Source organism: Tiliqua scincoides, chromosome 2, assembly GCF_035046505.1.
Source record: "Tiliqua scincoides isolate rTilSci1 chromosome 2, rTilSci1.hap2, whole genome shotgun sequence".
Taxonomy (NCBI): Eukaryota; Metazoa; Chordata; class Lepidosauria; order Squamata; family Scincidae; genus Tiliqua; species Tiliqua scincoides.
Genome location: NC_089822.1, coordinates 123,746,038 through 123,761,436, shown reverse-complemented (window position 1 = coordinate 123,761,436; position 15,399 = coordinate 123,746,038). Strand labels below are relative to the sequence as shown.

The 15,399-nt window shown below is 45.8% G+C and overlaps 1 protein-coding gene across 5 annotated transcripts in view; it reads right to left on the bottom strand.

Moving 5' to 3' along the window:
- Positions 1 to 15,399, bottom strand: part of TNS2 (tensin 2) — a 119,582-nt gene that overhangs the window by 52,111 nt on the left and 52,072 nt on the right. For all 5 annotated transcript variants that reach the window (XM_066613867.1, XM_066613870.1, XM_066613871.1 and 2 more), the window contains exons 2-3: positions 7,286 to 7,397; positions 6,418 to 6,455 (exon numbers count right to left, since the gene is read on the bottom strand). In XM_066613867.1, the coding sequence (XP_066469964.1) occupies positions 6,418 to 6,455; positions 7,286 to 7,397 (150 nt within the window). The remainder of the gene's footprint in view (positions 1 to 6,417; positions 6,456 to 7,285; positions 7,398 to 15,399) is intronic.

Below are 15,399 nucleotides of genomic sequence, written 5' to 3'. Positions count from 1 at the left end.
ATACAGCATACTCTATTGGCGAGGTTGCATCTGCAGAGGGGGGAATTTATTGAGGATTGCACAGTTACTTCCAAACAGTGCAATCCTATGTCTACTTAGAGGTAAGCCCCATTAAAAGAGACTCATTCCCAGGTAAGTGTGTATAGGATTGGCTGGTGTTCAATGAAATTTACTTCCAAGGAGTTTGACAAGACAAGACAAGACATTCATCTGGTCACTTGTGGCAAAGAAGAACATTTTCCAGGCAACCAGAGAAGAGATAATTTAAAAATATTTTTCCCTTCTCAGTCACAAATTAATAATGCAGGACGACACAGACATAAAGTCTAGTTAAAAACAACAACATCGGCTCATGGTTTTGAGGGGCCTATTTCCAAGGCTATTCTCAAATAAGTGCAGATAGGATTTCAAAGGATTTGATTAACTTATTGCTTTGACTGATTTATAGCTAAACTGAAGAAGATTCAGGGAATGTGAATTAAGATGCTCGGTCACAGGAGTGAAAATAAAAAGTGTGCTCGAGACCACCAGTCTCCCGGTGGATCCATCTGCTCTCTGCTTCCCTGTGCGCACCAAGTCACAAGAGCCTTTTATTCTATGGCACTCTCTGCCATGCTCCTTTTCATCTCCGCTCTACCCCACACTATACAAACATACGCACAAACCCCACCTCCCAAATGTTCCCCTATGGGTCAGCTCTGGGAAACATTTGGGATGCAAGCAAAACCACACACACACACACACACACACACACACACACACACAGAATGCTCTGCTGAAAGATTCTTGCCTCTTCCTCTCAACACTCCCCCTCCTCATCACCCCTCCAGTGAGCCCTGGCCTGGGAAAACATCTGGACCAGCCCATGGGACAAAGAGGGGAGGTCGCCAGGATGTGGGAAACTCTAGGAGAAAGTAAAATGCCTGCATAGCATAACAGCCTAAACATGCAGCTAGTGGGCCTCATGGCCTGATCAGCTGGGCCACTTCTTAAGGAAAGGAAGACATTACTGTTTTATGGCATGCTACATCTGCAAAACACTAGGATACACAATCATCTGAGAGGAAAGGGGGGCTTTGTATTCCCCTCTTTCTATATGCCAGAGATGAAGATAGTGAAGCAGAGAAGAGGGAAGGAGCACGTCCAGGTCAATTTATGCATCAGTCATTAAATACAAGTCATCTTGGATCTCAGCGCTACATTACCTCTTCAGAGGCTTCACACAAGTGGCAGAAAGTGGCAGTACAGTGGATTGCCTATTACAGACTTCAGGATGCTGATCATATTTTTTAAAGCATTTAACTCCCAGCTAAGTAGGAAACTGGTACAAGGGGAAGACTGAGTGAGATTCCTCTTCCCCATGTGCTGGTCTTCTACTACTAGGAAGGTTTTTACATACAAAGGAGATTTTAAAAAATGCTCCTTCAGCTTCCTTGGCTGCTGGAGGCAGAAGGGTTGACTGGATGGAGCTTGATCTGATCCAGCCAGGCAGCTCTTCTGTGCCTGTGGAGCAAAGCAGTTCCAGATGACTTGTGGAAGTGAGCCAATCCATGCATTATGAGGAAGGCAAAAAGTGACAGAATCTCTAGACCATGTGACCCGGGCAAAACATTCCATTCCACTTCCAAGTCACTCGATCAATCAGGCTTTCCAAGTCAAAGCCCACCTACCGACTCAGCTCAAAAGGGATTTGTATTGGGCACATTTAGAATTCTTGCTATCTAAGTTTCTGACTGTCCCTGATGCCTCCCAGAATGGCCTCAAGCAAGCCTGCTAAAGTCCAAGGCTGAAACTCTTCTAGGGGAGATAGAGAGATTTAAAGCAATGGCAGAGTGGGGCTTGTGGAACAAATCGTTCTGGACCACTCACCCAAGAGCTAAGACATATGCTGCATGGGAAGCTTGTCCATGAGTGTGTCAGGCTCCAATCTAAGGGCAAAATTCTGTTTGTTTGTTTGAGTTGCAGACTTGTACTTGTCAGTCACCCTGTAATATTAAGTATAAGAACACAGACAGAGCCTTGATAGATCAGTCCATAGTCAAGCGTTCAGTTTCTGACAGCAGCCTCCGGACACTCCACCATCAGGGCACAAAGACAAACCATTTATCCCCAGCATGCAACATTCATTCACACATATACTGCCTCTCTACATGGAGGTTCCATTTAGTCATCTTGGCCAACAGCTATTAATAGGATTTATATTCTACCGTAAGGGATATGTCTAATTAAAAAAAGCAAAACCAGTCCTTCCACCTTTTTTTTACCCACTTGCACACCTGTAATTACCCCACTGTCCAAGCTTCCATAAGTATTCCCCCCGGAGCCTGCTGCCCCCTTGTGGAGAGGGAAGGATGCACATATCTCCACCCACCTGTTTAAGATGCCAGTCTTACACCAGATTCAGTGCAGGTCTTGTACCTGCCCACAGTCCAGGGGGCAGATGGGTGATCACAGTTGAAAGGCTTTTCTTAGGTCAAAGGGGAGCTTCCTGGAAGATGCACTATCAATGCTGAATGAACTAGTGCATAGCTGCAGCTGTCACATGAATGAGAACTGAACCTACCCACTCTCCTGTCCCCTCAATGCCACCGTTGCTTTCTCCTGTTCCAAGCTACACTCCTTTTCCCGAAGCTGTACCTTCTTACCCAAGTACAGAGCAGAGTTTGCAGAAACAGTCACTGATCCCCCGATCAAAAACGTCCCAGTACAACAGCAGCCTGACGTTAAGTGGCTTCTCTTCCAGCTGCAGCCCTTGGCCCTACTCCAAGGCAAACTCCGCTCCATAATTACACAACTCAGAAGCGCGGCCCCGTGCGGGCTTAAAGGGCCAGAGGTCCGGATCTTGCAGGACTATAGCATCCAACTCCCAGGACTGGCCCTGAATGAAGTTGCATGTGGATGATGGATTCCGATCAAACTTGTTCATGAACATGCATCTGCAGGAGCCATTTCAAAAAGCTGTCATATTTTGTATTCCATGCAGGAACGTCTAACAACTAAATGGTAGTTTAGCTAGCCCTGCTTTGCAGCTGCCGAAAACGCTTAAAGTTCTACAGGCAGTCCTTTTAATAGGATGGAGCTGAGCGATGGAAAACGCTTCACCTGTTAAATTTCTGTGAGTCATGCTGTGATTAAAAAGGCACAACTAGGGCCAGTAAAAAAAAATGTGGCAACCATAACTGCATGGCATACAGAAATCCAGATGATGAAGGTTTTTCACTCCTCTGCGTCTTATGAAGCAGCACCTGTTGCTCATCTACATATGGCTCTTGGTGACAAAACATCCCTGCCAGGATAAAAGGAACAACTTTTATTTCCAACTGAATGCTCAGCTAGAACATGAGTCCAGGCTGGAATCTACTCTTATGACCACTTCAGGCAAAACTGCTCTTCAGTTCAGGCAAAATTGGAATTGAAGAAATAAGCCTCTTGATAGAGGCAAAGCAGTCATGAGAAAGGGCATTTTTTGGAAAAAATCAACACATGGTTCATTTTTATTCAGCAGACCCTATGCTCCTCATTTTTAGAAAACGGAGTTTTTCTGCAAATCCTCGCTTCTTCAAGATAAATCTCTCCTTAGGGAAATTACTATTTAGTGAAATTGCAGCTCTCTTTCAACCTCACTTCCATCTGCAATATGGGGATAATAACGCTGGTCTATCTTACAGAGCTGTTCTATGTAGTGGTATTGTTCATTTTTTATTTATTAAATTGTACCCTCCTCACGATGCCTTCAGTCTCTCCACCATACATTGAGGTTCCAGAAATATGCAAAGTTCTTGAAACTTAAATTTAAAAAGGCAAACATGAATCAACTAAAATTCTTGTAAATTTGTTGACGTCCCTACTTACGTAACCTCTTTTTCACATGTACAGACAAGTGGAGCGGGGTCTCAAGAGGTAATTGATTCCAGAAGGTGGGAGTTGCAACAGAGAAGGCTCTGCTGCCCCACCAATTTCAGAACCCAAACTAAAATGCCTCTTAGCAAGCCATGCTCCCCCCCTTAAAATGGATGAGTAGGCTCATATTAGGGAGAAGTATTTCTTGTGCTTGCAACACACACACACACACACACACACACAGAGCCACGCAAACAAAACATGTATTTTAATGGCAAGGATATTAACCACATGGGAAGGACATGCGACACATCCCTTAGACAAATCAGGCCTTGAACCTTAACTTTTTCTCATATTTCAAATATTTGCTCTATTTGGTCATAATTTTAAAATAAAAAATAAAAAATAAAAAATAAAAAATAAAAAAGACTGTCGGGGTTCCCCTCCTCCCCCGAGTCCCCAGCTCACCAAGGGAGGAGGCTTCTGGACCAGAGCAGAGGCAGCAGCCTTCCCAGCCCTCTCAGGAACAAGCCTGGCAACTTCAGGTGAGAGGAGGTGGGAGGGAAACAGAGAGAGGAAGGGGAGGAGTTGTGGTAAGCCCAGGGAAGGGCAGGCCCAGAGACAGGCCCTTTTTATACCATCCCTGTGAGGGAAGGGGAGGGGCCAAAGGGGAGGGGTCTGCCCTACATAAACCTGGAGGCCAGGGATGACAAGGCAGTTGGGAGTTAGAAGAGCAGGCAGGGGGATCTGCTGCTAGCAGCCCCTGCTCCTGGCTAATGAATGCTTCCAACCCAAAGAAGGGGAACTGGGTGACGCAACCCCCCCTTCTTGTGGGGAACGAGTCTGAGGCCTCCACAAGGGGTCCCCCTCGGAAAGGCCGGGCGGGCCCTCCCCTCCCCCACAGGGAGGCCTCACAAAGACCACTGTGGTTTTTAACCCAGTAATAGATAACTCCTGTGTTTCTCCTTCTTGCTCCTCCCAGCTCTTCCACAGCTATCGGTTTGTTCACAGTCCAAAAGTCTCCAGCTATGTTCAAAAGGAGGCTTGCAGCCCCCAGGGGTCCCCTTTGGGTCACGCTGCTTGACCCTTCTCTTGTAGCCTGGGCTTTTTCTCATGAGCTGCAGCTGCCCGCTGTTCCGACCACCCCCTGCGTCCAAGTGGCCCGTTCTGCCCTTTTGTGACTGGCCCAACCAGTGCAATGTGGTTCTCTCCCAGGCAGAAATATGGACCCAGGAAGATCATTTGGGAATACTAGGGCTAGGGCCTCTGCACCAATGTCTGCATTTCCTCAGCAACTCCCGCACTCCTGCAACTTAAGCAGACCTAGCAATATGTTATCTGCTGAAAATCCCAGCAAGAAAGCTTAGAAGCCTGATGCTCTCTCCGTTTCCCCATCAGCCAGCAATCTCCCCATTCCTTTCCAGCCTCAGGGACAGTCCAGGGCAAGAAAATGGTTTGCAGCTCAGCAAGAGCATTGCATTCTGGGTAGCTCTATAATAACATCTAATCTCTGTGTGTGAGCATCATTCCCTGTTTGGCTGCAGGGCATGGTCCAAAGGCACACAAAGCAGAAACTTTGCTAAGCATGGGTCAAACTAGATGAGGCACGGGAGTTCCATGATTGAAATTCCTGCTGTAGTTTCCAAAAAGCAGATTTGGGAGTTGTACAGATTGGAACCACAGCCCAGGTGATGGGAATTTAACCCTCTGCCCCCTGTGCTGACTAAGCAACTTTCAATGTCCCTGCTTTCCAGGAAAACTAATGGGCTTATGCCTACGTGCTTCGTACTGTTAAATTATGGGCACAATCCTAACCAGGTCTATTCAGAAGTAAGTCCTATTTAGTTCAATGGGGCTTGCTCTCAGGAAAGTGTGGTTAGGATTGCAGCCTATGTGATTATATGTATGTCTGATATACTAGTAATGCCAATAAAGGTTCCTACCTACCTAATGCTGATCCCCCCTCCCCCCAACTTAAAATTTTCCCCTTGACAAGGCATGGCAGAGAGATAAGTAAATGAAATTCTTACTTACCTACTTTGCAACACCATTGGGACGACTCAGATCTTTGGCTGGCACAATGAGTGGACCCAAGGGAGCATGTGGGGTATAGGATATCACCTGCGGCACTGCTGCTGATATGTGTCTTCTGCCCCAACAAACCTCCTGCCCTCTGTGCCAACACACCTCCCCAATCCTCCCCCTCTCTGCCCCAATCTCTCCTCCTCACCTACAGTCAATCCCCCACACCAAGTCACCACCACTGGCAATGGCTAAGTGATCCAATAGCGCACACATGGTCACCAGCTGTTTGGGCTCATGGCCCCGCTGTGCACATTGTTGCTGAAGCCGCACCGCAGCACTACCAACAGAGTGGGCTTTCCGATGATGAACTTTGTTCCATCAGCAGATAGTGCCCATAGGTTTGGACTGTTAAGTGAGCCTTGGGGCAGGGATTTGCAATGGCAGTTAGACCACATAGTTCCACTGTATTTACTTATATTGTACACAAGCAAGGAAACAGCATAGAAAAGCTTCTCCATTTCTCATTCCCACCTAAAGTTCATCTTCTCTTACCTTGGCTTCGCATTTTTTGTGGCTTGTCACTTTGCACACTGTAAGAAACATTGAAAGAGGTCATTCAACTCTAGTTATTGTAACCATAAAGGTGTACTCTTCAATGTCTTCATTCTAACCATGCACTCCTATGCATGTTTACTCAGTAGAAAGTCCCACTGTATTCAGTACAGCTTACTCTTAGGAAGTGTGCATAGGATTGCAGCCTAAGGGTGCAATCCTAACCAACTTTTCAGCACTAACATAGCTGTGCCAATGTGGTGTGCACTGCATCCTGCAGTGGGAAGGCAGTCAAGGAGGCCTCCTCAAAATACGGGCATGTTTGTTACCTTACCTTGGGGCTGCATTGCGGCTAGGTCAGTACTGGAAAGTTGGCTAGGATTGCGCCCTAAGTGTAACAGCAGTAATAGCACAACAGTAGTTTGCTAGGATGGTGTAGTGGTTTGGGAGTTGGACTCCAACCTGGGACATTCAGGTTCAAATTCCCACTAAGCCACGAAGCTTCCTGGGTGACCTAGGGATAGGTGACTACTATCTCTCAACCTCACAGGGTTGTGGTAACAACAAAAGGAGGAGAGGAACTATGTGCACGACAAAAGGAGGAGAGGAACTATGAGCTCTTTGGAGGAAAGGTGGTATAAAAATGTGAATAAAAAAAATAAAGAAGCACTGTGCGATTATATTTCAGCTACTGTCAGAAATTGGAGCTGTGGATTCCCTTTAATTCTGCTACATGACTCTACCTAATGGAATGGCAACTATGGGGGAGACCTTAACACAACGGGGAACAGCTCTGCATTCATTGGCCCCCTTGCCACTATGGTGCTGCAGAAGATGTGAGAAAGGACTGCCATGAGAGAGCTCTTACCTTTGCAGACAAGCCCCTGGGTCTCGATGGATTCCTTGCACACCAAGCATGCCTTTTTCTTCTTTTTAAATACCTTTTCCTTGAAGCTGTGTGGCTCAGGCACCTTTCCAGGCTGAAATGACAAACAAGGGCAGGACTATTTGATACAGCAGCTAACAGAATATGAATACAGTGCCCCAAAGAAACGTTTATATAAGCCATAAGCAGTTAAGGGCCCAACCCCACCCAACTTTCCAGCACCAAAGCATCTGCAATGCAGCTCCGAAATAAGCGATCAAAAGTTCCGTTACCTTGAGAAGACTTCCATGACTGCCTCCACACCAAGTTTATTAAGCTTGCTGGTCTCTGCATTGAACTGGGCAGATAGTTAAATGCAGCTAGCACAATCTGTACATTATATGTCAAACTTTCTCTCATCTTTAACCTGACCGGTCACCTTCTCTGCTGGTCTCCATACAAACAGGGCCAGCTTATCAATTAGGGACAATGGGTAAAGTGCCTAGGGGCCACAGAAATATTGATATTATTATGGCAAGAGGAGCCCACAAAGGCAAGAGTGCCCATGAAAGTCATAATGTGGATACACACACACTCTCTTTAACACAAGGTTACTGTATTGCTGCTCCAGTGTAATTTATTTATCTCATTAAGGACATCACAAAGAAATTCATGACATGTATCAAGATTTTAAAGTAACATCAATAGCAAGGCATTTCCCATATTACAAAATAAGCACACCTTGAACATGGATATAGGCTTTGTATGTATCAGACCATTACGTGACTCATGACACTATATAAATCCTATGCTAGGCCTTATTAAGAATCATGGTCACCCCTCTCAGAAAAGATACAATCAGCAGTGAAAAGACTCCAGAAAGGGGGAACTGAAAGAGCACAATGTTCCTGAGGAAAGGCCAACAAGTTCAGTACTTTTCAGTTTGGAAGGAAGATGATAAAAGGGAGAGATGCCTAAAGAGTGATAAGTTATAAGTAATATGGAAACACAGAAAGATTTTCTCTTTCATTCACAATGCTACACCAGCATCATCCAATTGAATTAGTTAGCAGTAGATCCAGGTCAGACAAAAGGAAGCATTTCTTTATACAATTTACTCGCAGAATTCATCATCAAAAGATATGGCAATAGCCACTAGCTCAGATAACTTTAAAAAAATGAATTAGATTTAGACAAATTAATGGAGCAGGGAGTTTAACAATGACAATTAGCTTCAAACTGAAAGCTTCAGGGCACAATCCTAACCAGGTCTACTCAGAAGTAAGTCCAGTTTTGTTCAGTGGGGTTTACTCTCAGGAAAGCATGGTTAGGATTGCAGCCTCAGGCAACCACATGCTGGAAATAAATGGGATGGACTTAATACCTTGCTCATGAGCTTCCCATAAGCATCTGGCCAGCCTCTGTTGCACTGGATGGATCTTGATCAGACCCAGCAAAGCAATTCTTATAAGGTAACACATTCCAATGTACATAACGGAAGGGGGAGTACTTTTGTGTGCACGTCAAGAGAGCAAATAATGTCAAGAGAGCAAATGCAAACACAACATCAATCCACTCACTTGATGGAACAACAGGGAACATTTGTGACATATAAGGGGCTGTGCTGAACATTCCTCCATAAGATACAGGCCCAACACACGCTCTCTATGGACAGGAGGAATGTGCGTGCTCAGGGTTCATGAGATAAATCTTCCCGGATTGGTGGGTGTTGGGTCAATGTTCAGTGCTCTGTTGGAAGGAGTATGTTCATGTGGACTCAAAATTATACTGTCTGAAAGGAGAAGGAAAGAGTATTCACCACTATTTGACCGCTACCCCCATTACAAAGGGGTGAACGTAGGGGGAAAAACGCATTCTGATCTTAAACAAAGATTCTCAAGAGAAAGAGATGAGAATCTCTTTCTACCAACCCTCCCCCCTGCCAAACCAGGGAACAGAGGTTTTGATTTGGTTGGCCAATGTTGTTTGCTGAGGTCCTGTAATGTCCACGTTGTCCGGCACATCTACCTCAGGGAGGGGGAGCAGAATGTCTAAAGAGGATCTGTGCAGCATGGCTATTCCTTCCCAGTGCCTCCCCTGACTGCGGGATAAACAATCTAGACCTGTTTGCACTGGTATGTGTACAGTTTAATTTGGAGAATATCTTTCCATTCATGAGGGTCTTTTATTCTTTCACAGAGTCCACCTTGCCTTAACAGAAGCTTCATCTCTCTTACTTCCTAGTTACAGATACTCCCTCAGAGGGATGGGATGGCCACTGGTCGCTGGTCACCAAGGCTAAGGAGCAGCAGTGGCCATCAACCCCCTGGGACCCTAGCTGGTTTCTTTTGGTCTGAGGATGGGGCTCTGGGGCCTTGCAGCTGCTGCCCCGACATACCATCTGGTAACAGTGTTACCTCATTGGCTTAGCCACCAGTGAAGACTTTCCTGGGCTTTGGGAGCTCGTCCCAGTTTCTGGGAAGGGTTTCTGGGCACTCTTCTCAGTTCTCTCAGGGCGAGGGAATGGGCAGGTCAAGGTAGGTTCCCAAGGAACAGCTCCACCTTTCCCATGGCACCTGCTCTCCCAGGCATGACCGCCTGTGGTGGCCACCCTTCTCCTTATGAGGGCAGCAGCCTCTGCACACAGCCCGACTCCTTCCAGCCCATCTAGAGTGACATCAACCTCCTAGACCTCTTGTGATAAAGGGGGCTGGTCTTCAGGCCAGACACCTGCCACACTGCACCCTGCCACGGCATTCCCCAGGTGGCCACTCAGCATGGCTCCTCTGGCCCAGCCAGCATGCCAGGCCATGGCAGGGAGACAGGCCCATAGCTTAGAACTATACAATGAACATAGCGCTGCCACTGAAAACAGCAGCCCTGTGTCGAACTCCCCACATCTCTTCAGTAACACGAGACACTGCAGAGTTGCATGTTAGGCTTGGATGAAGGAGATCCGGGTTCAGTGCTCAGCAATGTACTTTACCGGGTGACACTGGTCTACTTACTTGCTTTCAAGCTAACTTTTTCAAGGATACAAAGAGAGGGTTCTTGCAAAGATAGAAAAAGCATGTGTGGATCATGTATACCACCCAGAGCTCCTTGGAGGCAGGCGGGATAATAATACAATAATGAATGTCATGTTGAACTAACAGGCCTAGTGTACACTCTCTATAGATAGCAGGAATGTATATTCTAAGGGTTCATTAGATAAATCTTCCCAGAACAGTGAATGTTGGGTCAATGTCCAGTGCTCTGTTGGAAAGAATGCGCTGAGGTCATTATAATGCGATTTCCGTATCTCTGTCAGTGTAGCCATGGATGCTGAGCAGTGACAGAAACACACATTGTAATGATGTAGCAATACAGGGTAAGCAAGACAAGATATTAGGGGGTGAAACAAAAAGACACAGGGCTGCCATTTTTGGCAGCAGCCCCATGTTCTTCATAATGCATAAATCTGAGCTTAGAAGACTGGTCAGATGCAAGGGAGATGTCAGATGCAAGGGAGGGCACCAGGATGAGGTCTCTTGTTATCTGGTGTGCTCCCTGGGGCATTTGGTGGGCCGCTGTGAGATACAGGAAGCTGAACTAGATGGGCCTATGGCCTGATCCAGCGGGGCTGTTCTTATGGTTAAGTTTTGTTTTTTTTAATTTCAACTGGCCTCCAGCGACATCTTTCCTGCTATTTTATTCTTTTGGTTGCTGCTATGCGGTGGAGTTTGAACTTTGTCTAGATGGTTTTAAGTGGTTTCTATTATGTTGATAGGATTCATTGTAACTTGTTTTGAGTGCCTGTGGCAGAAAAGCAATATGTAAATGTTGGAAAAAAGACAACCAACAAATGCATTTGGGAAAGAAAGGAATTTCTTCCCAGGGTCCACTGGGCACTGGCCTCATGTGCGATTTTTTTTTTTAAGCTTAATTAATTTGCAAACAGACTGTGATGTTATTTATGCTGCAAACAGCTTTCTTCAGTATCCGGCCTCTGTTTGCAGTACATATTATGATCTGACAAGCTGAAGCACTGCGGTGAGGTGTAGCCAATTCATTCCTACCTCATGGCGGGGGCTGGACTAGATGCCCTTTCAGTGTATTACAACTCTACGATTCTTACAAATAACTCCTTGGAGAGAAGCCGTACTCTGAGCATACTTGAGAATCATTGAAGCAAGAGCGCTCCATTCTACTTTGAGTTATTGTACTTTGGGTAGCGGAAAACCATTACCACCGCATCTAGTTCCAGGGTTACAATCAATCATTTGAATTCAGAATCTTAGTTGTACCCATTAGTATGCACTGCTTTCACAGTCTTTAACCCACCCAGTTGTGTTTTAAGAAAAGGTGGTTAATCTGTGCCGAGGTATAACAAATCCACTCTTGGCTATTCTGTGGGCAAGCACCATCCAGCACAGCCCCAATCCTACCAGCTGACAGATTTTACAAATGACATTTCCAATTTTCCCTCCCCATCCCCTTTTCTGGATTCTGAGGGCACAGAGCTTGGATTACCAAGAAATTGAACAGCTGTCCTGCCGGAAATGGAGCTGCATTCCATCCATGCAAATACAGGGGGGTGGGCAGGTATGGAATGTTGCTACATATTACCAGCAGAGCCTGCCTCTCCTCCTACATTTCTCTATTCTATCAGAGGGAAAAGAGGTTGGGGGTGGGTGCTTTATGGAATACAGTACTGGACTCTCAAAGAGTCATTCACTCTTAAAAGGGAGCACATTTGCGACAGCAAGGCTTAAACCCATTTTCATTTTGGGAACTGTACTTACAAGCCTTAGTCACAGCTCTTCCGCAGAATCCCTCTGGCTTCTACATTTCCTTACAGCAAATGAATGTCCAGAACTGCGCAGCAACCTCAGCAGGGCGCCCAGTTGTGAACTGAAAGACTGAAACACAATGCGGGGCCACGCTCTTGCATACCCTCCAACATTTCAGAGATCAAAATAGGAACATGTCTGCAATGCTCCAATCCTCACAGCAGGATCATTTTGCAAATCTCCCCTCTCCACTATTATGCATTGCCGAGGGATCTACTGTGTTTAATGCTGTATTCATTAATTCTGTAGCAGTCTGTTCTGAACTGATGTTCTTTTCTGTACAATGAAACAAAAGATCTAAGGTTCACCATTATCCACTGACATGTGATCTACTGTTCAATATATACTCCAGCAGCTATCATGTATGAAATTGACAGGCTGTGTAATGCATAATTCCCCAGTGTTCACACACATGCATGTGTGTGCCACAGACAAGAATGTATCCATCCCCCACTGTGAGATTTAAGTTCCAGAGAGCCTGGGGAGAGAGTTGGACAATGCCAGCAATTAGTGTTGACAATTTTAAATGGGATATTTCAGAGAGAGAGAGAGATTAACTAGAGGCAGAGACCAGAAAACTGGTACTGTCTCTGGTACATAGGGACAGTTGTAGCATATGCCAATGGTGTTGTAGTAAGCAAAGAGTTACCAGTATATTGAAGTTACCGAACTCAATATCCTTTGAGCTGCACAAGTCTTAGTAGTCTCATGAAAAATGAGGGGAGTGCAAGATGAAACCTTGAGAGAGTACAGTAAGTGTACTGTGGGGAGAGATAAGCCCATCATCACTGTCTGTTCCCTGACAGAAGTGAATGGATGCACTGTAGATGAGCCCCACAAATGCCCAACAGGCTACACTGGCAAACCAAATGTTCATCCATACAAAATATTTCCACAATATAGAAAACTAGAGGACAAGGAGCATTCTCCTTCATGTGCTGAGTTTCTACATGCAGGGAATTTGTACTGTAAGGAGGAACATTCAATCATGCGAATCACTGTCTACAGTCTAAAGTTGTACACACCAGACATAGGTCAATCAATCAATCAACAGTATTTGATTATACAGGTCTAACTAGCATCTCCGTGGGAACTAAGGGCCCAATCCTAACCAACTTTCAGGCACCGGTACAGCTGCAGTGCAGCCCCAAGGTAGGGGAACAAATGTTACCATACCTTGAGGAGGCCTCTGTGACTGCTACCCCACCACAGGATGCAATTCACACCCCGTTGGCACAGCTGCACCAGCCCTGGAAAACTGGATAGAACTGGGCCCCAAGTCAGGTCTATCCATGGTTGTCCTGTAGAACTAGAAACTTACATATCAGCATTAATTACGCATAAGAAACTCTTCAGAATGCAAAGTTCATAAACTTGTAGAGGACAGGGGAGGAGAACTGAAGCAGTACAGGTACTGTACATGCCCAGCCCTGGATAATAAAACCTGGAAGAACAGGAACAGGTTAGATGCCTCAAACACAAACTAGCCCAGCAAAAGAGGTAGCTGGGCATGAGGTCCTGGGACATGTAGTTCTTTCCTTGTGAAGGAAAAGGAGAGACTGAAGGATGCTCTGTTTGAGACTGTGTATATAAGCTCTACTGAATGGGCCATTCACGCTGGGCCCGGCATCATGGCCCTCCCTATAAATAGCCATGAATCGGGTGCTTTGTTGCAGGGGTTCTTACTGAGAAAACAAGTTATCTGTTTAAAAGGGCAAGAAGCGGGAGCCACTGGCCCAGGCAAGAGGCCAAGGGGCAGCAGCCGCCCAGCAAGAGGTGGCTTTTGAAGCGTGGAGGGGAAAGGCGTGCTTTGCAAATATGCCTCTCTCTTTTCTCCATGTACAGACAGACACACAGACAGTGCACACAACCCAGAACAGAGCGCCTGGGCTATGTAAAAATGAATGGGTTCCTCCGACAAATGTCTGGGAGTAATGCTATTGGATATTTTTCTAGATCCTGTCAAATCACCAGCATGTATAGCTCTGGTGCTTTGTCTTTCACCCACCCACACCCTCTGGAAATGTCCAGTGGGGGTGACTTTTAACAAAATTCTCACCACCCCGTTTTTTGCATCCCCAGATAAGCTTCAAAACCAGCCTAGCTGGGTTAAAGTGACTGGTGGAAGACACTTGCAGCAGAGAAGTGGCAGGCGTAAGGGAGACCAAGTACCCCCCTCCTGCAATCTAGCCTCCGCTGAAAATGTCATTTTGGCACCACGTTCACACCACCTCAGCAAATGCAGGTTTGAGAACACATGCTTGGCAAGGCCACCTATAGTTCCATCCTCGTTCCTGTATCAAAAGAAGCTCTTTCACCTCTCCTTCTGCCAACATAAACTTCACGGAAGGCTTTGACTGAGCCTCCCCTGACAAGCCAGCCAGCTGAAGAAACAGGCTAAGGGCTCTTTCACTCTCTGTTGCCTCTGCATGGAGAGTAACCAAGGCTCTGCCATAACTCTGCCCTTACACACCTCATTTTCTTAAACCCACTTGCCTAGGGTACATAACAGCAAATGACAGACACTGTTGTGGTTCATATGAGGGCAGTGGGATTAAAGACCCCTTTGCTGGCATCTTGGTTCACAAGGGAGAAAGTGATTAAGGGGCACAATTTAGGAGTTCGAATGGGCCTCCTGTTTCTATTGTGAATAGTGTTTTACACCAAGTTCACTGCCCCCCCCCCCCCGAGGTCTTTCATAAAGGATAGGTGAGGAGTTATCAAAATAGGAGGCAAACCTCTATGAAACGGTCAAAAGTTTCAGGTTCTCAACCTCAAAAGAACTACAAAAGGAGGTTCTCTCTTTCCTCTTCCCATTCACCTCTGGAGACGTAGCTACCCACATTTGGCCCAGGCAGGACTTAGGCTATGAGATATACACTGAGTTGTTTTTTTATTATTATTATTAGTTTAATCTACAAATCTGAACCAGGTGCAAAAGTGTAGCTTGGAGGGCCTCCAACAACTGCACCCCATGAGCAATACACTGGATGACTTGCATTAAAAAAATAAAACCTCTTTCAGAATTACTGCATATTAGGAATTTTAATGATCTAACTTGGGGCAGGGGGCTTTTTATTAAGCATTTGGGAGTCAGACATCATTGTCATGTACTACAGACCCTGCAGCCATCTTCCAGTAGATCCTAATCTAGTGTCTGCCCATCCCTGACCTACATCACACAAGAGTATACTGGATTAATCTTGAGTAGTTACCAGCCTTTGGATTTTGAATTCACAATTGCTAGCATGCTTTAGAATTTATACCTCATCCATGAATAAGAAT